The 24,350-nt window shown below is 37.1% G+C and overlaps 1 protein-coding gene across 3 annotated transcripts; it reads right to left on the bottom strand.

Moving 5' to 3' along the window:
- Positions 1 to 388: 388 nt before the first annotated feature.
- LOC132303132 (pentatricopeptide repeat-containing protein At4g28010) lies at positions 389 to 21,291 on the bottom strand. Of its 3 annotated transcripts, none has more exons than XM_059800247.1 (2): positions 18,681 to 21,291; positions 389 to 570 (listed from the first exon to the last, which is right to left on the bottom strand). In XM_059800247.1, the coding sequence occupies exon 1, from the start codon at positions 20,951 to 20,953 to the stop codon at positions 18,737 to 18,739; it is 2,217 nt and encodes a 738-aa protein (XP_059656230.1). In that variant the 5' UTR covers positions 20,954 to 21,291; the 3' UTR covers positions 389 to 570; positions 18,681 to 18,736. The 3 variants fall into 3 exon arrangements, with proteins under 3 accessions (XP_059656230.1, XP_059656231.1, XP_059656232.1); XM_059800248.1 differs by having other exon boundaries at positions 389 to 567; XM_059800249.1 differs by lacking the exon at positions 389 to 570 and adding an exon at positions 10,826 to 11,031.
- Between the last annotated feature and the right edge of the window lie 3,059 nt (positions 21,292 to 24,350).

The following is a 24,350-nucleotide window of genomic DNA, read 5'->3' as shown; positions in this document are numbered from 1 at the left end:
TCTTATGATTTGGTTGTATTAAACTTTTATTTTTGTTTATTATATTATCTGAATTATGTTATGTTCTTGTTATTTTTTTTTAATTTTTGTTGGGATACATAATTTCATTTATGTTGTGCCATTCCCAAACTTTCCGCATTTAAATAGCAGGAGCTTAAGTTCCAAAAAATGGGAGAAAAAAATTTGTTAGCGGGGCGGACACGGGGGCACCGTATTTCCCAACGGGGCGAGGCTGAACATGAAAATCCAACCCATCGCGGGTTTCGCGGCGGTTATGGACTTGACAAAAATTAAAAGATTCTTTTGTGCACCCCTAATATGACTGACCATTTTACATCCTCTTTTGGTAAATAAATACTAAGAATTAGATTACTAACAAAAACTGAAATTTCCAATTGTGCTACAGCGAAGAAAAAAAAAAAAAAAAAAGGATTACTAACAAAACCATTAATTACAAGTATTAAAGAGGGACATCAATCCATTCCCACCAATCTACAAGTAAAAGCCCAGCCATACCATGTCACCTGATGCAAGTGTTCCAGTCTTGTCAAAACAACGGTTATCAACCTGCTGCAGGAGAGGGATAGAAAACATAAGATAGAAACAAGTAGAAGGATTTTCATTGTAAACACAAGTATTGCACAGATCACTACTGTTATCATACGTACACCTGAAATCCTTGATTCTAATGAATCGTACATTTGGTAATAAAAGCGCGTGGATGTATTTAAGGCATGCAAAAAAAACGAAGTAAAATGTGAAGGATATCTTTCAGAAAGAAGAGAAAAATAAGACATGACATTCCAAAAAGAGATCCCTTGAAACTTAAAAACTGTGTTACAGCACCACATGCCCTGCCTGAGGTAGCAGATCTAATCACCAGACTCAGAAACATTAGCATTGACCAAAGAACTCAAACCATACAACCAAGGGAAGAAACACAAACATTGCCCTGAGCTAGCAGATCGAATCACCAGCACCACACACTGCCCTGTGTTGTTATAGCTCGTGTTTTTTTCATTTTCTCATCAATCATCTTATCCTTTGAGTCCCTAAGACAGTTTGGTATACAGCTCCTTCGGTAGCTACGCTGTTGTGGGCTGCTGCTCTCTTTGCAGCTAGACTAGTTATCGACCAAACAAAAATACTGAAAATCGAACGGGTTCTTTTTAACTTGGTGAGGTCAGAGCTGCCCCAAACAAAAATCCCAGGCCTGTGTCTTCTCTGGGTACTTCCTTGTTCAGCCTTCCTCATCTAGCCTTCAGAAGCTAATGCTAATCCTGTATATTGTGGCCTTAATGAGTTCTATGCATTCTAGGCTTAAAGATACTTTTAAGTACCTTCTCGGCTGGGAGAGGTTTTTTGACCCTCTAGATGACTGGCTTTCTAGACCTTATTTCCCATAAGCCCTTTCTGTTCCCAGTTTCATTTGAGAGGCTTTCTTGTTCTTATAATTCTTTTCATTATTTGATACGTATAATTTTCCATACCATACATACATATATCAAATAAAATTTTCCACACCACAATACATACATACATACATATATATACATATATATATCATTACTGTCAGCTACTATTAGCAGAAAACAGGATTAAAGCACTTCTAAAATGAAATTGTTGGGCACTTAGTGTTACATGACACTTGTGTCGATCTGTGTTTGATAATCATTTGGGCACTTGTAAAAGAGTTCCATCTTTATGTACCAAAAAGGAGTGTAATATTATTGGTCAATAAACTTATCATTTTATTTTATAGGCATTGTTAGAATGTTACATAACATATATATATATATATATATATATATATATATATATATATATGTTGGGCCATTATGTAATTACATAATGTTAGTAGGGCCCTTGTGTTATTAAGGTGACTTGTATCCTTTATATAAGCCTATGTAGGCTTATTACGTTGTAAGTGTGAGAAATATAGTACAAGTTCTCTCTCTCTCTGTGTCTCTCATGATTAAGAACATGGTATCAGAGCAACTACAAATTCATGGGTGTGAGGGTCTGTAATTGTGTGGTTTAAGATCGGAATCACGATTAGAATCGCGATTGTGGTGTTGGTGTTCCTGCTTTCTTCATTTGTTGCCGACAGCTCCTCGTTCATCGTCATCAGATCTGCATCGTCATTCGTCGTCGTCAGATCTGCATCGTTCATCATCATCGTTGCCAGCAGCTTCTTTTTGGTTGTCAGCGAGCTCGTCATCAGATCTGCCGTCTTGATTTACAGAGGTGAGGTTCATTGAATCGTTTTTTTTTTTGCCGGAAGTTGCAGAGGTACCGTTGCTTGTGACTGGGTCGCCATTGTCTCTACTGCTTTGTTCATCGGCGATTGGTGTGAAGAAGAAGACCCTTGTTTGGCTACACGGTTATGCTATTCCAATCCTGGTTTACTAAACCTAGAATAGCTATTCCAACCTTGGTTTACTAAACCTGGGATAGCCTAGATCCGGCCCGTTCGCCCAGATGCGGCCCGTTCGCTCAGATCCGGCCCGTTTGCCAGGTTCGGCCATAATACAAATTCTGCTTCTTTTTCTTCTTTGTTTTGCTGGGTTCAACATGGTGTCCAGTTCAGATTTGTTTTCTCCCACATCCGGTCTTCATTCTCCCATGACTTCCGTTAAACTCAATGGGAAGAATTACATACTGTGGGCTAAATCTGTTAAAATTTTTCTCAAAGGTAGAGGCCTTGGTACTCACCTGACTAAAGAGAAACTCAAGGAAACTGATGCTTCTTTTGATGCATGGGAAAGGAAGATGCTCAGATCATCTCTGTGATGATAAACAGTATTGAACCCCAAATTAGTTCAACTTTACTTTATTTGGATACTGCCAAGGAGATATGGGACAGATTGCAGCAACTGTATTCTGGGATAAGTAATATCACTCGTGTTTATGAGCTCTGTAAGCAGTATTTCAATCTTGAACAAGGTAATCACAATATAGAAGAGTATTATTCCAAAGTTATGGGAGTTTGTGAGGAGCTGAATATGAATCAGCCCATTACTGCTGATGTTCGAAGTATGCAACAACAACGTGAGGACTTTAATGTTGTCCGTTTTCTTACTGGTTTGTCATCAGCTTATGAGTCTTTTCATTCACAGATTATGAGTAGTCCCACACTTCCATCTCTTGTTGATGTGTTTTCTCGACTTCAGCGCGCTACACTTGTCAGTGATACCTCAACTTTGAATACTGGGCAGAGTGGTGAGCGTTCAGCTTTGATCGTTTCAAAGGGTGAAAATACTGCTTTCCATGGAGGTCGTGGGGGACGCTCCACACATGGCAGTCGTGATTCACGGGGAGGACGTGGCCGTGGCAGGGAACCACAAAAATGTACTCATTGTGGCCTTTCTAATCATACTGTGAATTTTTGTTGGGACCTTCATGGCAAACCACCTAGTTATGCAAATCAAGTTTCCTCCTCTCCGAATGATGTTGCTTCTGGATCTCACAATGTTGCTGAATCAGATACGGTCCTTGTTCCACGTGATGAGTATACTCAGTTTTTGTCTTATAAGCAAACATCTAATTCATCTTCCACGGCTACCTTTGCCCAGTCAAGTACTGCACACACATGTCTATTATCTTCCACTCGCAGTCCTTGGATCATAGACACTGGAGCATCCGATCATATGACTGGATGTTCTTCTCTTCTATCTGATTTTAATTCTGTACCTCCTTCTCAAAGAGTTGCCCTTGCTAATGGTTCCTCTGCTAAGGTTTCAAGTTTGGGCACAACTCAACTTAGTGATTCCCTGTCTCTCTCGTCTGTTTTATATGTTCCTCAGTTTCCCATTAATTTAATGTCTATCAGTAAGCTTACTAAATCTCTTCAGTGCTCTGTTACATTTTATCCTACTTTTTGTGTGTTTCAGGATCTCAAGACGAAGAAGAAGATTGGTAAGGGGTATGAAGCTAGTGGCTTATATTACTTTGATTTGGCACCTTATCCTATGGCTCTTCAGTCTTCTTTGTCTCCATTCCAGTGGCACTATCGTCTTGGTCACCCGTCAATTCAAGTTTTGCAACGTCAAGTTCCTAGTCTTAGTAATTTGAAATTCTTGTCATGTGAAGTTTGTCAACTTAGTAAGCACCATCGCGTGTCTTTCAAGTCTAGGGTTAATAATTGTGTCTCTAGTCCTTTTCATTTGGTTCATTCAGATGTATGGGGTCCAATAAAACATTCTTCAATCAATAAATTTCATTATTTTGTGACATTTGTGAATGATTATTCTCGCCTGACTTGGTTGTTTTTTATGAAAGATCGTTCTGAGTTATTTTTAATTTTTCAAAAATTTCAAAAAGAAATCAAAACTCAGTTTGGCTGCCCAATTCGTATTTTACGTTCTGATAATGCTAAGGAATATTCTTCAAACCCCTTTGATACATATCTTAGTGATAAAGGAATTATTCATCAAAATTCATGTGTTTATACTCCTCAACAAAATGGAGTTGCAGAACGTAAGAATCGACACCTCTTAGAAGTAACCCGTGCTCTTGTGTTTCACATGCGCATGCCTAAACAGTTTTGGGGTGATGCTGTTCTTACTGCCTGTCATCTTGTTAACCGTATGCCGTCATTTGTATTAGATGACAAATCTCCACATTCTATTTTATTTCCAGATTCTCCTCTGTTTTCTCTTACTCCTAGAGTTTTTGGATGTGTATGTTATGTCCACAATCTTGGTCTTGGTTTAGATAAACTTGACCCACATGCCACAAAGTGTGTATTTCTTGGATACTCTCGTTCTCATAAAGGTTATCGCTGCTATAGTCCTATTTCTCAACGGTACTTTATTAGCGCGGATGTGACCTTTTGTGAGTCCGTCCCATATTTTTCAGATAGTGATTCAATTCTTGATATTACTCCTGAGTCGCCTCTTCCTGCGGTTCCATTTCCCTCACTTTCTCTTCAACCTAGATCTCCTTTGCCTGCCCCGTTACATGTGTACACTTGAAGACCAAAGCCATCTGCTGTCGTGCCTCCTCCATCGTCTTCAGAGTCTTTGGATCCAACACAGTCCACTGTGTCTGATTCCTTGCCTATTGCACTTTGTAAAGGTACTCGCTCGTGTGTCACTAATCATCCCATTGCTCATTATGTCTCTTATAATTCCTTATCGCCATCCTTCTCATGTTTTTCCTTTCAATTGTCTACTACATTTGTTCCTAAGACTGTGCAGGATGCTTTGTCTGATTCGGGCTGGAGGAAAGCAATGCAAGATGAAATGGATGATTTGCATCAGAATGACACATGGAATCTTGTTCCATTACCTCCAGGTGTCAAACCGGTTGGTTGTCGCTGGGTATACACTGTGAAGTATCTTCCAGATGGGTCCGTTGAGCGTTTAAAAGCCCGTCTTGTTGCCAAAGGTTATACCCAGACTTATGGTATTGACTATGATGAGACGTTTGCCCCTGTTGCTAAGATTTCTTCTATTTGTGCTTTGATTTCTCTTGCTGCTAATAGACATTGGCCTCTGTTTCAGTTAGACGTTAAAAATGCTTTTTTGCATGGTGACTTAGCAGAAGAGGTTTATATGGAGCAACCACCTAGGTTTGTTGCTCAGGGGGAGTATCTTCACACTGTTTGTCGCCTTAAAAAGGCCCTATATGGATTGAAACAATCTCCACGGGCTTGGTTTGGAAAATTCTCTGAGGCGGCAATAAAATTTGGTCTTAACAGATGTCAAACCGACCATTCGGTATTTCACCAGCGCACTAAAGCTGGCTTCACCTTTCTTGTGGTGTATGTAGATGATATTGTGATCATAAGTTATGATTCTGAAGGCATTGCTAAGTTGAAGTTGTTTCTGCAATATCGATTCCACACTAAAAACTTGGGTAAACTTAGGTATTTCTTGGATATTGAAGTTGCTAGATCCAAGAAGGGTATAAGTATATCCCAACGAAAATATGTGTTGGATTTATTAGAAGAAACAGGTATGTTGGGTGGTCGCCCAGTTGATGCTCCTATGGATTCGAATACAAAACTTGTGTCTGATGAGGGTGATCTATTTAATGATCCGGGCAGATTTCGTCACCTTGTTGGGAAATTAATTTATCTCACTATCACTCGACCTGATATTTCATATGTAGTTAGTGTTGTAAGTCAGTTCATGGGAGCTCCTAGAATACCACATTGGATAGCTGTTCTTCGGATTATCCGATATCTCAAGCAAGCTCCAGGTGTTGGGTTACTATATAAATCAAATGGTCATCTCAGGGTGGAAGGTTTTACAGATGCCGATTGGGCTGGTTCTCCTTCAGATAGGAGATCTACTACAGGCTACTGCACATTTGTAGGAGGAAATCTTGTTACATGGCGAAGTAAAAAGCAAACGATGGTAACTCGATCTAGTGCTGAAGCTGAGTATAGGGCAATGGCCCATACTACTAGTGAGTTGACCTGGATACAACATTTTCTAAAAGAACTTGAATTGACAGTTGAAGCTCCTACTCCATTGTTCTGTGATAATCAAGCAGTAGTTCACATTGCCTCAAATCCTGTGTTTCATGAGAGGACCAAACATATTAAAGTTAATTGTCACTTCATTCGAGAAAAGATATTACGTGGGAGCATCTCTACTCCATTCGTGAAGTCTGAAGATTAATTAGCTGATATGTTTACCAAAGCATTGGGTCATAACCGGTTAAAGACTATATGTTCTAAGCTGAGATTATTTGATATATATTCTCCAACTTGAGGAGGAGTGTTAGAATGTTATATATATATATATGTGTTGGGCCATTATGTAATTACATAATGTTAGTAGGGCCTTTGTGTTATTAAGGTGACTTGTATCCTTTAAATATAGTACTAGTTCTCTCTCTCTTTCTCTCTGTCTCTCATGATTAAGAACAGGCATCAAGGAACTTATCATTTTCTTCCTTCCAGACCCCAGTCAGTCACTTTCCTACGGCGCAACATCCTGCTCATGGTTTCCTCACTACTTCGCCATCCATGGTTCTTCGTCATTCAGACACACACACATAAAAATGTGTGTTAACAAAGGAAATACATGAACACACAGATAGGTGTTCCTATGTGTGGAGTTCATTAACTTATCATTTCCTGCACTACACCCTCTGCATCAAAAAGACCAGTTTTAAGTGCATGCCTACAAATGATAAACTACTTATCCAGTCTCACTGTTACAGATTTAACAAGAATATGATAATATAAACATGTACTTTTCCACACACGTACAAAACAAAACATGCAGTATTTAGCTGATGGCTGCCTTGTGAAATGGTTTACAAACTATTCTACTAATAAGTTTCTTACCGACTGTAAAAAGTTTTTCTAGGCACTATCATCTCCATTAACACTATGATGATAACTAAACAACATTTAATCCACACAAGGTGTTTGGCCTGTAAAAATGGTTCGTTTTGATGGAACCGGATGGGCGTGCCAGGAGCTGCTGTGGTTCCAAAGAAAGATCCAGACAATATTCCAAAAGAAAGATTGCAAGACCAGGCGATTGTGAAGAGGTCTGGAATGAACATCTCTGGGTTCTTTTTGCCTTTAAAAAAGGACTTCGGGACTACTATTTGGCTAAGGAGGAATGAACTACTTATGAAAGTAATTGACTAAAATGTAAAATAATCTAATGTAAAGTAAAGAGCAGGACTTAGGCTAAACATATTGAAATTGCATTGCAATGAAAAGAGAATTTGTATTGAAATGTTGTATTTGTTGTGTGTGTTGAACAAGCCTTCTAAGTAACAATAGCATGCCCTATTTATAGAATTTAGTAATGGTAGTTAGCATATCCCATGACTTTCTACTTGCATGTAACCGTTCGCTTCCTTGGTTGTCACGTGTCCCATGGCTTTCCACTTGCATGTAACCGCTAGCTTCCTTGGTTGCCACGTGTCCCATGACTTTCCACTTGCATGTAACCGCTCGCTCCAAGGTGGTTCCTTCACTAAATGGCTTTCTTAGATGAATCCACGTGTTGCTTTATGATTGCACCCACGTTTGCATATCACCCTTCCATTGAAATCGGCCATAACAACTTTCCATTGGAAAGTGACCAATGATTATGGTGCAAATAGTTATAGTTGTGGCTCTTTTATTAAGCCACGTGTCCACCTTGGATTGGTTTTTAGCCAAAGTCTTTAGAAGATAATGATTTCCACTGAAATGTCGTAGTACCTTCCATTGGAATCGACCAGGGCAATCCTTCTGCTGGAAAGTGGCTGATAATTATGTGTAAACAGAATTGATATATGGCAAGTCTTATGTAAAACTCGCCACGTGTCAACTAGTCATTGGCTGAAATACAGGGTGTAAACATTGTCCCCCAAATTTGATGTGCCAGATATTCTTTGAAGAATTGTAAGGCATATCAAATTTTAGATATGAGTGAGAATTTGCCATGTGATATTCTTGTTTGTAAGGAATGAAACAACTTAAACCTTTTCAACCGGAATGTACCATTGGGCCGAAAGCTTTAATTAGCTTATTAACTAGGACGAAAGTTGTAAGCTTAAGGATTTGAAGACTCACGTCCAATTTCGTTGTCCCCCGAGGTCTAAAGGCTTACAAGGAGGACGAATTTGTACATCTTCTGGCCAAACACATAGTTAATTGGCCAAGTTTTGCACCCCAAAAATCACAAGATGTGAATTTGGGATAAATAAAGTACTAGCATTTTTTTCCAAAATTGGAAGAAAAATACTATGACGTTTATATTCTTTAGGTGGAAGAATATACAACGATTGAGAAAATTTTGCCGTTTCCAAAAGAAAATCTGACTGTGAAAAATCTTCTTCCAATGGAAGAAGTGGTAAGCTTCCTATGGAAAGGTTTGTCGATCTTCTTCATGGACAAGCCACAGTCTTGCCGGGAGAAGTCAACAAGTCGGCTATGATCAAGTACCATAGGTTGGGGTCATGAAATTGTATTTTCAAACCAACCTTTGGGTAGGTTGGCCATTGGATGCCCCCAAACACCACTAGAATTGGGTTTAGGTCTGCCAGAAAAATACTCCTCCGACGGATTGGATTTACACCTTGATTAGGAGGATCCCTCGATAAGGTTTGCCCCCCACCTGCCATAGGAAAAACCTGAGACAACCTTTGAGGTATGGTAGGAGGTGACTGAGCATTCTGTTGAGTAGTATTGGGTGGAAAATACGACTGATTTCCTGACTGACCACGTGAGCCGTACCATACTGTGTCACTGGAATGGGCATTGATTGTGTAGGTGGCACCTGCACTGTCCGCACCTGCGGCATGGTATGCACATATTGATTGAAAGGGCTACCCTCAACAAACATACATGGCCTGTTCACCGGAATGGCCAATTGTTGAGTACCTTCTGAATTGCTTGGCCTAATGCCCAAGCTTTGAGAAAGACTTGCAAAATACTGATTAAGCATAATTAACTGGTCAAACATACGCTCCGTCTTTCGGTCTTATGCATGAACGGCTTCCATGATAGGTTTGTTTGTCATTGCTTCGGCGAACTTTGTAACCATATTATCTTCTTCTTTAGGAACGACATGTGAACTATCATCTGGAAGTTCACTAGCCTGCTCCCCTTCAACCTCGGCAAGATCTTGCAAAGACTTGCCGTGTCTTTTCCTCCCGCCATGGAAACACTCCGTTCAGAAGGTCCTGCCAGGCGTGCCACTATGTTTGGCTTGTAAAAATGGTCGGTTCCGATGGAACCGGATGGGCCCGCCAGGAACTGCTGTAGTTCCAAAGAAAGATCCAAACAATATTCCAGAAGAAAGATTGCAAGACCAGATGATTGTGAAAAGGTCTGGAATGAACACATCTGGGTTCTTTTTGCCTTTGAAAAAGGACTTCGGGACTGCTATTTGGCTAAGGAGGAATGAACTATTATGAAAGTAATTGACTTGAATGTAAAATAATCTAATGTAAAGTAAAGTGCAAGACTTAGGCCAAACATATTGAAATTACATTGCAATGAAAAGAGAATTTGTATTGAAATGTTGTATTTGTTGTGTGTGTTGAACAGACCTTCTAAGTAACAATAGCATGCCCTATTTATAGAATTTAGTAATGGTAGTTAGCATGTCCCATGACTTTCTACTTGCATGTAACCGCTCACTTCCTTGGCTGCCACGTGTCCGATGACTTTTCACTTGCATGTAACCGTTCGCTTCCTTGGCTGCCTGTCCCATGACTTTCCACTTACATGTAACCGCTCGCTTCCTTGGCTGCCATGTGTCCCATGACTTTTCACTTGCATATAACCGCTCGCTTCCTTGGCTGCCATGTGTCCCGTGACTTTCCACTTACATGTAACCGCTTGCTTCCTTGGATGCCACGTGTCCCAAGGTGGTTCCTTCACCAAATGGCTTTCTTATGATTGCACCCATGTTTGCATATCACCGTTACATTGGAATCGGCCATAACAACTTTCCATTGGAAAGTGACCGATGATTATGGTGCAAATAGTTATAGTTGTGGCCCTTTTATTAAGCCATGTGTCTACCTTGGATTGGTTTTTAGCCAAAGTCTTTAGAAGATAGTGATTTCCACTAGAACGTCGTAGTACCTTCCATTGGAATCGACCAGGGCAATCCTTCCACTGGAAAGTGGCTGATAATTATGGTGTAAACAGAATTGATATATGGCAAGTCTTATGTAAAACTCGCCACGTGTCAACTAGTCATTGGTTGAAATATAGGGTGTAAACACAAGGTCCTACAATTATCAACAATTTTGAGTCCCATTGGAATTCACCCAGTTGACCAATTACACCCTTATCTTTATTATTAAATTAATTTATATGTTCAATAGGTAGTTAAATAGTACAGTCAAGAGTGAATTACAATCTTAGGGAGATAACCCTGTAGAATGTATGAACCTCACTAAAAAAGCATCCTCTACATTACTCTCCAAACATAAGAAAACTAAATGTTGCATCAGGTCCTCCATTCACTTGGTGATTTTGGTAAACACTCTGTATTTGTTCTACTTCAGTAGTTTGATGAGGACTATCCATACTCAAACAAACTATATTGACACCTGAAAGGTTTTATGCAAAGTATCCATCAGATATAAGATAAAACAACACCTGAACAACAAGAGGATTGCCTTCCCAGAGACAATGCTTGCTAGTCAATAATTGAAGCAATGGAATGAATCAAGAGTTCTTTTTTCAACAATATTTTTTTTATAAACAAGAGTTAAGCGGAAAATATGGAAAAGATACACTTAAGGATTTATTGTTTACAAAAAAGAAACCAATGAAGCACAATTATAAAGAAATTTACGTTCCTAAAAAATCATACTATCTTGAAACACCCTGTCTCCTGGGGTGAAGGTTGGAAGTGAAGATTATGAAATTACCTGTTGACCTTAATGACTCCATCCAAGGACAATTTAGAGGTTTTGATGATAACAAACCATTAATTGTGTTTAAGGACTAATGTTTACATTGAGTGCTATATAAATTATTCACATTCAAAGAAAAACCTCAATGAAGCTATAGAGATCATTCCAAGTATTCCATTATTCAAGATCACATCTATGGAAAGCAAAGGAGACAAATGAACATGAAGTTGCAAGGAACCAAATGCAAAGTCCATCCAAAGATAGCTTGGACTACAACGAACAAGAAAGCAACTTAAAGAAAGGAAGAAAGCGAGACTACCTGAAAGCCTACACGATCATGGACAAAGCATGAAGAAAGGGGTATATAGGATGGTGAGTTTTTAGAATTCAATGTCAAAGTATTTATGAATCCATTTGAAGCTCATCTCTATAGAACCATGCATATCATATCATCATTCATATGCTCCTATATTCATTAGTAATAGACTATGTGTAATGACCCGGTCATTTTCATTCCTTTCCTTCGTCCTTTCATTTTACGGATGAATTTTTTTTCATTGAAATTTCTTTTCTGGGTTCAATTTCTTGTCACTTAGTGTCGACTCGAGTGCTCGGAAATGGTTTCTGAGACTTTTTTTCTTGGGATTGACAACTTCCTTTAAGGACCGAGTCATTTTCACATTTTTCATTTTTCGTCACTATTCACTTTTGTCTTTTCTCGGTTTCCATTTTTCCTTGCATAACCTCACTAATTATGTTCGGATTTGATTGCGGTTTTGCATACGTCCATGATATTTAAATTTCATGACATCTACATTTTTACTATTGTAGAAATGCATATTTAATGCTTACTTTCTTTGTAAAAGTTATGAAAACAAGACTTTTTGTAATTATCTATAACTTGAGGGGTTTTTGGGTAATTAAGTAAAGTAATTATTTTTTGTCTTAGGGACTATTTTACAAATTAAATTAGAAGATATTTTCAAAAAGGACCTTTTTGCAATTTCCGAAAAATGTGACAAGTGTCACATTCCTATGGTGCCACTTGTTGATTTTGAGGTGGAACCACATGGAGGCTTAATCTCATGACACATGGAGAGTGGAGATTCATCCACTTGTTGACCTAGGATTGGACCACTAGTTGACTTGGATGATTGACAAGTGTAGGCTTAGAATTAATTCTAGAAGGGAACCTTAGGATGATGACAAGTGTAGGGCTCACAATTAGTCTTGCATTTTGTGTGTATGTTGACCATGGTGTAGGTTCACCTAGTGAGTGGAGGACCTCTAAATCCTCCACTCACATTTCATCTTTTTCATTTTCACATTATCCTACACATAAGAACCCTAGACTCCATTGAAGAAAGCTTAAAACCTTAAGCTTTGACTTTAAATTTTGAGGCCCTTCCACTCACCTTAGATCATTGACCTTGGAATACTTTTTGTTCCTCTCCTCTTCTTCTACAAAACCCTTATTTGGTTTTCCATTTTTAAGCTTGCTTCCCTTGGATTCAAGAGGAACAATCCTCTTGTGAGGTAGGGGGAGTTATCATTTATCTTCCAAGTGATTTTATTTGTTCCTATAGTGATATCTAAGTTATATGTTTGTCTTGTATCAAAATGAGAAATAAATGATTAATTGTAACTTGTATGTAATTCACTTTAGACTTGATAAATAACATGACCATGGCTTGATTCATAACTTATGTTAATTTGAGGTCATTTAGAGTTGTTTTAAAATCTAGAGGGATTAATGAATTACTTTAATTAATTTTTATTTATATGCTCCTATGACTTAAATCAAGTTTTGAAATGATTTATATAATAACCATGACATGTACTACAACATATATTAAATTTGGGGCATTTGGATAAGAATTGCAAAATTTATTTAATATTTATCTTTGGTGAAAGTTTAATTCATATGTGATAGCAAGCATGAAATCATGATGTAATGTGATATTTGGATAGACCTTGGCATGTTCTCTTACATAGATTAAATTGAGGGCATTTGGAATTGTTTAAAAATCTAGAGGGAATTAATTAATTAGTTTGATTAATTTTGTTTTAAGTGTTTTAATCACTTAACTTGTCATTTGATGTTATATATGTGATGACCATGACATGCCCTTCAATATATATTAAATTGAGGTTATTGGGGTTAACTTGGAATTTAGAGAATTTAACTATTTATGTTTAATTAAATTCTATTTTATTACTCCATGGATTTAATTGCATTTTGGAAATTGTTTTTATATTTAAATCATGGATTTGGATTTGGTGTATGTTCACTTGATTACTTTTGAGCATTGGATAACATAGTTGTTACTTTTATATTCATGAGAATATGTTTTTCCTTATTGAATAGATTGTTGCCATGTGTAAGGAATTGCATACTTTGTATTTGATATTTTTCATGCCATAGTAGTTGTAGACTTTGAGCATGTATTGTATAAGTTTCCAAAATTGGATTGTGCTTGGTAAATAGTTGATATCTTGTATATACATGTTGATATATATACGTTGTTGCACAATTTGTTGATTTTGGAAACTTGGGGATGTCGTTGTTTGGCTACGGCTAGGACTTGGTTCTAGTACGGGGGATTGTCCCTCTATATAGTCTAGTGCGCACATAGGGAGGTTACCCATGGGCTAGTAACCCTAAAGTAACCACATTGTCGGTTTGATCCGGCGTGACGTCCAAATAACCACTTTGGTTTGATTTCGCATTTAAATTCCAAGTTGTTAACTTTGTGAAATTACATCCCATTGTATCATGTTGAAAGTTCTATTGTCACTTGATAGCATGAATTAAATGGTATTGGATTGTAACTTGGTACAAAGATAAACCCATGCAATCCCTAAGAGTAAACTTGTTTACTCACCCCTAAGTTAATGGGTGTTTTGCAGGTAAAGAAGGCTTAGTGTGGGATGCACAGCATTCTTAGACTTTACTAGAGTTCTTGAAGTATTTTGATAACATAGAATATGCATATGTTAGCATATCTTGTCCTACTTTTGCTTACTTTGATAAAACTTGTACTTATTGTCTAAGTTATGTAATGTGCACTTAAGTGCACCTTTTGACACTCTTAGAATGTGATTGTAATGAGGCCAAGGGCCAAAGACAATTATGTGAAATGTATGCTAACTTTGAACTTCATTGTTGCCAATGGAAGATATGTGGATTAATGCATTGAAGGGTTCTATTTTGCATATGGCATGCCATGAGGCCATAGGCCATTGCAACACATCTATTTTATCACATTACATATGCTTGCATGCTTACTTTGGCAAACAACACCATCCTTGATGAAACAAAGACTCTAAGTAGCATTTTTAGGGAGTTTTACCCTATTCTGTTCCAGGGGCATTTCGGGTATTTCAAAATGCGTTTTTTTCATTTTTCCTCATGAGTCACGTAGAAAACTCAATTTTGAGGGGGGTTTATTCTTTGTGTTTTTCCAGAAAATGCCATCTTGGCCCTCAAAAATCTTTTTTTTTTCCAAAAAATCATTGCTGCCAGGTTTAGTGCAAATGTCCTTGGTACTATTCATCGACTTTTTTTTGAAAAGTGTGACGACCGATCCGAAACTTCCGGGGGTCTTGTGGGTGTATTTTAAGATTGCATTTTCAATTTAGGCAATTTAAAAACCTTCCGAAGCCCCATTTCCTTTCTTTGGGCAGTAACTTGGAACGATTTTTGACCTCTAGACCTGATTTTCTTGAGGGTATTTTGGACATTTTACAATGCAATTTTTTTGTTTCCGTCCGCAATCGGGGTAGGAAACTTGATTTTAGGGGGGGTTTCTTCTTTAAGTTTTACCAGAAAAGTCCGTTTAGATGTCCGTTTTTACTCTCAGTTGCAGCAGTAGTGGGTTGACGGCACTGTAGCTGTCACGGCCTTCGTCGGGCCACCGCGACGTCGATTTTGTTTTTGACTTTTCTCCCTTGTCCGGATTCCAAATCAAGTGATTTTTTTTTTTTAAATTGATTAATTTTTCATTTTCTATCCAATGGTGTGCTCGGTTACACCCGATATTTCTGGATAATTACTAGTTTACCCCTTTAGCATTATTACTCGTTTTTCTTTGTTTTTTTGTTTCTCCCTCGTCCGGACTCCGAATCATGAGATTCTTGAGTTCATCTCGATTAGTTTTTCATTGTCTTTCCAGCGGAGTGCTCGGTAATACCCGAATCTATATTTTTTTTTTCCAGAAATGACCATTTTGCCCTTGGGGCTATTTTTGTCCGATTTTCTTGTAATTCGTTTTCGCTACTTTCTTTTGAGTTCCGTGACTTCACGGGAAGTCATGGATGTGTCTCGAGAACAATTTACATTCTAGGGACGTCATTTCTATGCAAAATAACTATTTTGCCCCTGGGAACTTAATTTTCATATTTTCGATCTTTTGCTTCCGCATCAGTTCTCATTGAGTTCCACAACCTCATGGAAGGTCACTTTGACTTCTTAGAGTCTTGTTTTCTGTTTTCGCTTCCGCATATCGGATCCGTTATCAGGTCATCTTTTAGTCATCACTGACGCACCGGGTTTACAAAACTTGGGCCGTCACACTATGCACTTCATTCATATACAATTGACTTATGGAGTCTTTGCTAAAGAGTGAGTTAGTTCAAGCTTGCATAAGCTCTGAAAGAACTCATCACTTGTGTTAGAAATGCTAAGACCATGCACATCAATCATATAATTCATATTGGTCAACAATTAAGGCATGAAAAACCTTCATTACCATGAGTTGGTAACGGACATTAGACTCCAAAATGTGCGTTATGAAAAACTGTGTTTTTTACTGAGTGTGAAAAATGGATTTTTGAAATAATAATTATTTCAAAATAATTTTTCTCAGTAATAACTCTTTATACTTAAACTAACCTAAACTGATTTTATTAGAATTTTTGACCAAGTCTACATTGGTTTACATACGGATTCATTTTTACCAAAACTGTCGAAAATCCAAATTTGTACTAAAACTGAATTTCTACATTTTTAGTTGGATTTCAATTTTCTAGTATTTTTTATTGAATCCAAATGGGGGTACTTCCTTATTTACTTAAATGTTTTCAATGGAAATAAGGTCTGTGCAGATGTCCTGTGTTAATCTGTCCCATCTGTTAACTTAGAACACAACTTATGAAGCAGCAGTTTCATTTCAGCAGACCGAAATGCATAGGCAAGTTATTTTGGATGACCGAAATAGAGAGTGCAAATGAATCAGCTCGTCTGATTCTCACAGAACGTTTTGGAACAAAGGAAGAAGGAGTTTCGGTCGACCGAAACAAAAGGAAAATTATTTCGGCCTACCGAAACAGGAATGATAGCCAACCTTGAACTATTTCGGACGATCGAAACACAATGGTGTTTCAGTTCGGTCGACCGAAACTACCCAGATTCGAATCTGAACGGCTATTTCCTCTCGGGCAGCGTGCACAACAGCTCTAATTTTGAATTAGCTCATCAAAACTCTATAAATAGGGGGACTTCGGGATTAGTTGTTACTACACTTGGGAGACATCTTCTAGCATCATAAGAGCTTTTGTTCTTCATTCATATCATACTCTCTCATCCCATATCAGTCATAGAGTATTGAGCTTCAATCTATTCATATATACTCTAGTTGTGAGCTTTGATTTGCATATCAATCTTTGAGAAATATATTTGTATGCAACAAATTTGATATTCATTTGTAAGGGCTTGTGTGGCCCAAGGAAGCAGAAGCAAGCTAGCTTCAATTTGTAAGGGTTGGTGTGACCCAAAGGTAGACTAAGAGAGGTTGTCTCTTTGCAAAGTGAAGCAAGGAGTTGCTTCACGTAAAGGTTTGCTCTCCACCCGTAAGGAGGTGCCATAGTGGATTGGGAAGTCTCAAAAGGGGTCTTGAACCGAGGAGTAGGAGTTTCCAAACCTCGCTAAAAACGCCGTGTGAATGTTTACAATCTCTCTTCCCTTATCTTCTTTACATTTATGCTATTAATTGCTTATGTCCATATCTTGATTATTGCATAATTGTTAGAATGTGTTAAGTTGAATTTGCAAATCCGAAAATTGACCATTGTTTGCCATAGACTCTATTCACCCCCCCTCTAGAGTCAATACTTGGGCAACATTACCGTTTCAAATTTTCAGTACAAACCTATGAAAAAGCAGCCATTCTTCAAAAACTTTGTATCTTAAAGTGATCCTCACCCAAGAAACTTATTACCAGTTCCATGAGGAATTGGAAAAATGGCATGGAAAATTTGTAAACAAAGAACACTACCATAAAAGTAAATCCAAAATTCATAGACAATATAAATTCATATGTGGAACAGTGGAAGCAGTGCAAAGGTCACAGTCTGACATCTACAAACATTTTCTTAAGATAAATTACAAGTCATGTACGACTGAAGGTCAGGGTATATATCAAACCCTGAACTCTCCTCAAACTTCACCAGCTAGAATCCATTATCCTTTTTTTTTTGCTTTTCTGGAAAACTCCCCTTAGTCCTTTACCCTAATTCTTCTCAACAGAAGCGTCTTTGAATTTGCTAAATTGCTTTTTTTACTTGGGTAATTCAACAGAAAACATCCAACAATTTCTATCTTCCAAGTCTTACAATAGTTGCCAACATCTCAGCATAATTCTAATTACAATTAATCTGATGTCTTACCAGGTGTTTATCGATGTTACCACTCAATATGTTTAAATTATGATAATCGACTTAATAAATAAGTACTTGCTAACATAATTTTAGGGAACAAACGTGCAGCACATGTACAGATAAATGATTGTCCCCTCGTATATCCTCCTCAATTGCAATTATATAATTATATACCATTTTAGATAATTTACAAGGGACATGCAGAAGTAATAATTAGATTGAGCCAGGATGGTAATATACACAATATGCAACAGATTCAAGATATCAAGATAACACCTTGGGGCTGAGAAAATTAAGATAATTTTAAAAAAAAAAATTAGCTTTTTGAATCTATTGTTGACTAGAAAATGCATAAAGCAAAGAAGTAAAATTTATAAATATTTCCAATACAATATATATGTATATATAAGACAACAGGGAAACATTTTAAGATCAAAAATAATTACAGAGTTAATCTAGTCTAAGCAAACCATTTTTAGCTTCCAGAACAATTAAGGTAAAAAAAAAAGACGGTAAGAGAGAGAGAGAGAGAGAGAGATATTTTCTAGAATAAATATTGCAGATGCTAATGATCTATGAAAAGTTTCTGCCATGCATCAGTAAACTTGTGTTCCAAAAGTGATCTTCCCATAGAAGCTGTTGGAACACAAGTTAATCCAAATTTATGAAATATAAAGACTTACCAAAGAGAGCGGCCCATATTTACAGTGCGGATCTGTCCTTCTCGAGGTGAAATTTATTAAGAGGCATTTAATTGAAGCTCAGGTAGAGACTCATGGAGTTTCATCAACAACTCATTGCAAGAAATGCCTGATCCTTCAGAAGTTTCTTGGGAAAAACTTGGCAGAAGCTCCATTATGTTGAGATCTTCAGAGATATCACAAAGACATGTCAAGATTGTATAAGTTATTTCTGAGTCAAGAACGACATCCTTAGCGGCCATTTGATGGAGCAAATCAATGATTTCTTTTGTCTTACCATTTGAACAAAAGCCTTTTAGTAAAGAATCATATACCAAGGTATCCGGTGTGAAACCACAAGCAACCATACTCTCAAAAACACTTTTAGCCTCCTCTAATTGTCCTCGTTTCAGAAACCTATTTATTAATATGCAAAAGGTCAGACCATCAGGGGTCAGACCCCTATGAAGCATTTGTATGAGTAATTCTTTGGCAGATTGACTATCCCCTGCTTTAAGAGTTTCATCGATTATAATATTAAATGAGACGACATCTGGTTCACAGTTGGCATTCCTCATTTCCTGAAACAACCTCCTTGCTTGCTCCAAACTACCTTCCTTGCACAGGGCTGCCATCAATGTATTGTAGTCGAACAAGGTAGGACTAAAGCCATGAGTTCTCAATTGACTAAAAATGCCTTTTGCAATATTAACCAGACTCAATTTGCAGAATCCATTAATCATAACACCATAGGTAAATGAGTTTGGAACAAATCTCAATTCAAGTACCTGCTTCCAAAGCCCCATGGCCTTCTCAACATTCTCTGCATTTAGATAAGCCCCAATGAGAAGACTGTAAGTTAGAATATCACCATAGTTCCTGTTCTCAACCATCGTATGATGAATCCCTGCAGCCTCATCAACACGGCCTTCTTTGCAAAGCCCTTGAATTAGCACATTATATGTCACAACATCTGGCTTAACATACTTCTTTTCATTCAACATTGAATGAAAAAGAATCATTGCCTCGTCAACCTTCCCATTTTTACAAAGCCCCTTCACTAACGCATTGTAAGTAATAACATCAGGCCTCTTTCCCTTCTCCAGCATCATTCCCAAAATTTTAAAAGCATCCACCACCAATTCTTCTTTGCATAGTCCATGGATTAGAACATTGTATGTTATGATGTTTGGCTCTTCACCCTTTTCTAGCATCAAATGCAATAACTCCATAGCTTTTGTGGCCCTCCCATCTTTACAAAGTCCATCGATTAAAGCTGTATATGCAACAACATCAGGGTGGATCCCACGGTCTGTCATAGAATTTAACATTGCAGTGGCTTCTTTCCACTTACCCATATTACAAAGACCATGTATTATACTAGTATATATAACCACATTAGGAGAAATTCCTCTCCCCAAAATCTCAATTAAGAGTTCCTTCCCTCTATCAACATCCCCTTTACGGCAAAAACCATTTATGAGTGCACCATATGCAACAATATTGACATCCAAACCCTTCATCCTCATCTCTTTCAACAGAACCATCCCTTCATCCACTCTTCCCTCCTTACAAAGACCATGTATTAAAATAGTGTATGTGACCAAACTGGGACAACAATTTAACGCCTCCATCTCAACCCTCAAACTCAAAGCTTCTTCCAATTTCTTCGCCTTGCAAAGTCCATTCATAAGAGTGTTAAAACTAAGTGTATCAATTGGCACATAATTCCTATTCAACTGACGGAAAAACTCCATTGCCTTGACAACCTCATTATTTTGACATAAACCTTTCAATATAGTATTGGCAAGGTACATGTTAACACTATATCCTCGCTTTAATATCAACCCCACCACTGCAACTGCAAATTTGGGCTTACGAGCATCCACAAAACACTCAATGATAGCACTCAGTGAGAGAAAACCAGGCAAATTTTGAAAAAGGGTCATCCTGTTATAAACTTTGAGAGCCAATTCATACTCTTGGGACTTCACAAGGGCTTTGACAATGAAATTACAGGTCAGCCCAGAAGGGATGAGACCCGAATCGACAACTTTGTCAAAGAGCACAACCGCATCAAGGAATCGGGAGTTGGGTTTTTCGCAGAGGGATCTTATTTGGGTTTCTATATCATGTAGATGGTTGGTGGGACTGAAACTGGCAGGTAAATTGATGTGTGATATTGAAAAGAAGAAGTTGAGGAAGACACGATTTTGGGCGAGGAAAGGAAGGTGCAATTGGAAGCTATAGTCCAATAGTCGTCGTTTTATAATCATCTCAACTACCTATATAATTAGAGACTTAGATAGTCTATATATATATATATGCAAGAAGGAAATGGCGATGTGATAATTCTTACCTGCTGTTGTGGTGGCTGAGAAGCAGCAGGAGAGCGTGCTTGGAGGAGCTCTAATGGAAGACAGGCGATTGACTATATTATTTGCCTTGGGTTTGGGAGCTTAAAGGTAGGAAGGTAGAAGGCGACCCAAAGGAACAAATATCTGAATCTGAGTTGTAGAAAGGGGAAGCCTGCCAGTGCCGCCGCTGAGGTCTCTGGCCAAGCATCCTTATGCCAAACTCAGCTACTTACTTAGCCGTGAGATGGGAGACGGGTCGCAATTTATGCCCAGCCCCATTAAAATTAAATTATTTGGGCAGTCAAACTTAAGTGTGTTGGGTCAATAATGGATAAAAACCGAGTACCCATTTAAACCAAAGACCTGGCCCTGGGTAAAAAAAAAAAAAAACAAAAATTTGTTATTCAACCATTATACTAGTAATAATATTAGTGTATGTGTTATATTATTATTAACATTAATATTTTATGTTTTTATCTCTAGCTATTCTTATTTTTATTTTTTCTCCTAGTATTATTAATATGTTATATATATATATAATTGTGTGAAGTCTCTAAATGGATTAAGTAATTCATGATGTCACCTTTTTGCGTGAAGAACAAGGCCACATTTGTGGCTCATAAGGGAAGCTAAAATATGAGCCTGTATAAGGCCATGTGTATGTACTACTTTGAGACATATTTGAATGAAAAGCCATTTTCATCTCTCTCTTTCATTCTCTCTCTCTATCTGAAAGTTATTTTTATTTCTCTCATTGAATATTACTATATATATATATATATATATTTACACATATATTTATTATACGTTATCAGTACGAGCTTTATCCATCTCAAATTTGAAGAAAAAGCGCTCTCTCTCTCTTTCTATCTCAACTATATATCTATTTTGTGATATTAGTTTTGATAAATTGTTGGGTTTGTTTGCTTTATCGAAGAACATTGTATTTCTGACTCCAAAAGGTAAGAAAATTTTAATTATTGATTATTGTTCATAAAATAAATTTGTTCACTTAAATGATATATGTGTTCATATTATGGTCGGTTCTACCACCTTTATTATTTAATGATTTACTAATTATGGTCGGTTTTACAACATTTATTATTTAATGATTTATGACCGGTTTTACCGCCTTTATTGTTTAATAATTTATTCAGGCTTTACCACCTTTGTTATTTAAATAATTCATATTATGTTATTGTTTCACTTAATGCCATTTTATTTATTTATATACTATGCTAAATTATATTTTTATTGCTGTCACATCTAGTTCTTCTGAAAATGTCAAACTTGACAAAGCTGGAATTTGTGGCCTTGGACATTTCTGGCAAAAATTATTTATCTTGGATTCTAGATGCTCGGATCCATTTAGATGTCATTGGCCTCGAAAACACAATTAAAGAAGAGAATGATGCATCATTACAAGATAAAGTGAAGGCCATGATTTTCCTTCAGCGCCATATTAGTGAGAAGTTAAAAACTGAATACCTCACTAAAAGAGATCCACTGTGTTTGTGAAATTTTTTGAAAGAAAGATATGATCATCAAAAAACTGTTATCCTTCCAAAGGCTCGGGCTGATTGGCAACAACTGCGGTTGCAAGATTTTAAAACTGTGGCTGAATATAACTCTACCCTATTTAAAATTAGCTCTACATTGAAATTGTGTGGTGATACCATCACTGATGAACTTTTGTTGGAAAAAATATTCACCACATTTCACGCCTCGAATGTGCTCTTACAATAACAATATCGAAAGCGTAGATTTGAAAAATATTTAGAGCTGATATCATATTTACTTGTGGTAAAGCAAAATAACGAGCTTTTGTTAATAAACCACTAGTCTCGTCCAACTGGATCGACACCGATCCCTGAAACATATGTTGCCTCATTCTGTGGTCGTGGTGGTAAAAATGGCTATAATAATGAATATGGTCGTGGTAAAAATAACTACCATAATAATGAATATGGTCGTGGTAGAAATCACTTCTATTACCGTTAAGGATATCAATCCTCAAATTTTCGCAATCAGAGATCCACACCATATCCTCAAAGAAGAGATTATAATGAAATGAAACAAGTATAAGGGAAGGATATGGCTCAACCTCTCAAGGCACATGATAATACTTGTTATCGGTGTGGAATGACATGGCATTGGCAAAGCATTTGTCGTACACCTAAGAATCTGGTTGAACTTTACCAAGCCTTAATGAAATAAAAGGGGAAACAAAAAGAAATGAATTTCATTGATCATGATGAACCAGTTAACATTACAAATCTGGATGTATCAAATTTTTTTGAGGACTGTGATGGAAAGATAGACTTCCTGATTGGTTATGGAAATGTCCACACCAATTAATCCTATTTTCATTTCATGTTCTATCTATTATGTTATCTTCAACAAGTTTTTATTTTCCTTGTATTAAAGTTTTTATTTTCTAGTTTGTATTAAAGTTTCTTTTGTTATAAAAGTTTCTTTTCTGATAAAGAAATTTGCATGAATAGGAATAGATCTGACTAGTTCCAAAATAAATGGTGAAGATATATGTCTTGCAGATAGTGGAACGACACACACAATCCTCCGAGATCAAAAATATTTTTTTTCTCACCTAACTCTGACAGACGCTAGTGTCAATACAATATCAGATCCCACCTAATAAATTAAAGGCTCCGGACGAGCTAACATCATTTTACCATATGGAATAAGATTGCAAATCAATGATGCATTATATTTTACAAGATCTCGGAGAAATCTGTTGAGTTTTAAAGACTTGCGTCGTAATGGATATCATATTAAGACCGCAAATGAAAGAAATGTGGAATATCTCTACATTACTTCATTACCTCATGCAAGAAGCCGATACTATAAAAACTCCATATTTTCTCTTCCGGGTTATACTATACAACCATTAGGACAATTGAGTCAAATGTTGTGATACATAAAAAATCTTGTGACCCAAAACTTTTTATGTTTTGGCATGATCGACTTGGTCACCCGGTGTGTACAATGATGCGACGAATTATTGAAAATTCACATGGACACTCACTAAAGGATCAAAAAATCATCTGTGGACCATTTCGCTATTTTATGGTCTTAATTGATTCCTCAACAGAATGGTCACATGTTTGTCTATTTTCTACTCGTAATGTTGCATTTGCTAAACTTCTTACTCAAATCATCAAATTACGAGCACACTTTCCTGATTACTCAATTAAGACAATCCGTCTTGATAATGCCGCTGAATTTTCTTTTCAAACTTTTGACGATTATTACATGTCAGTTGGAATTAATGTTGGACATCCTGTTGCACACACTC

The sequence above is a fragment of the Cornus florida genome, unplaced genomic scaffold (assembly GCF_030987335.1).
Source record: "Cornus florida cultivar Cherokee Brave unplaced genomic scaffold, ASM3098733v1 CherokeeBrave_3.0.0_Hap2_Chr04, whole genome shotgun sequence".
Taxonomy (NCBI): Eukaryota; Viridiplantae; Streptophyta; class Magnoliopsida; order Cornales; family Cornaceae; genus Cornus; species Cornus florida.
This window is presented reverse-complemented; position numbering and strand designations above follow the sequence as displayed.

Bases quoted from the DNA above. Each gene is read 5' to 3' on its own strand.
- LOC132303132 (XM_059800247.1), bottom strand. From the start codon at position 20,953: ATGATTATAAAACGACGACTATTGGACTATAGCTTCCAATTGCACCTT.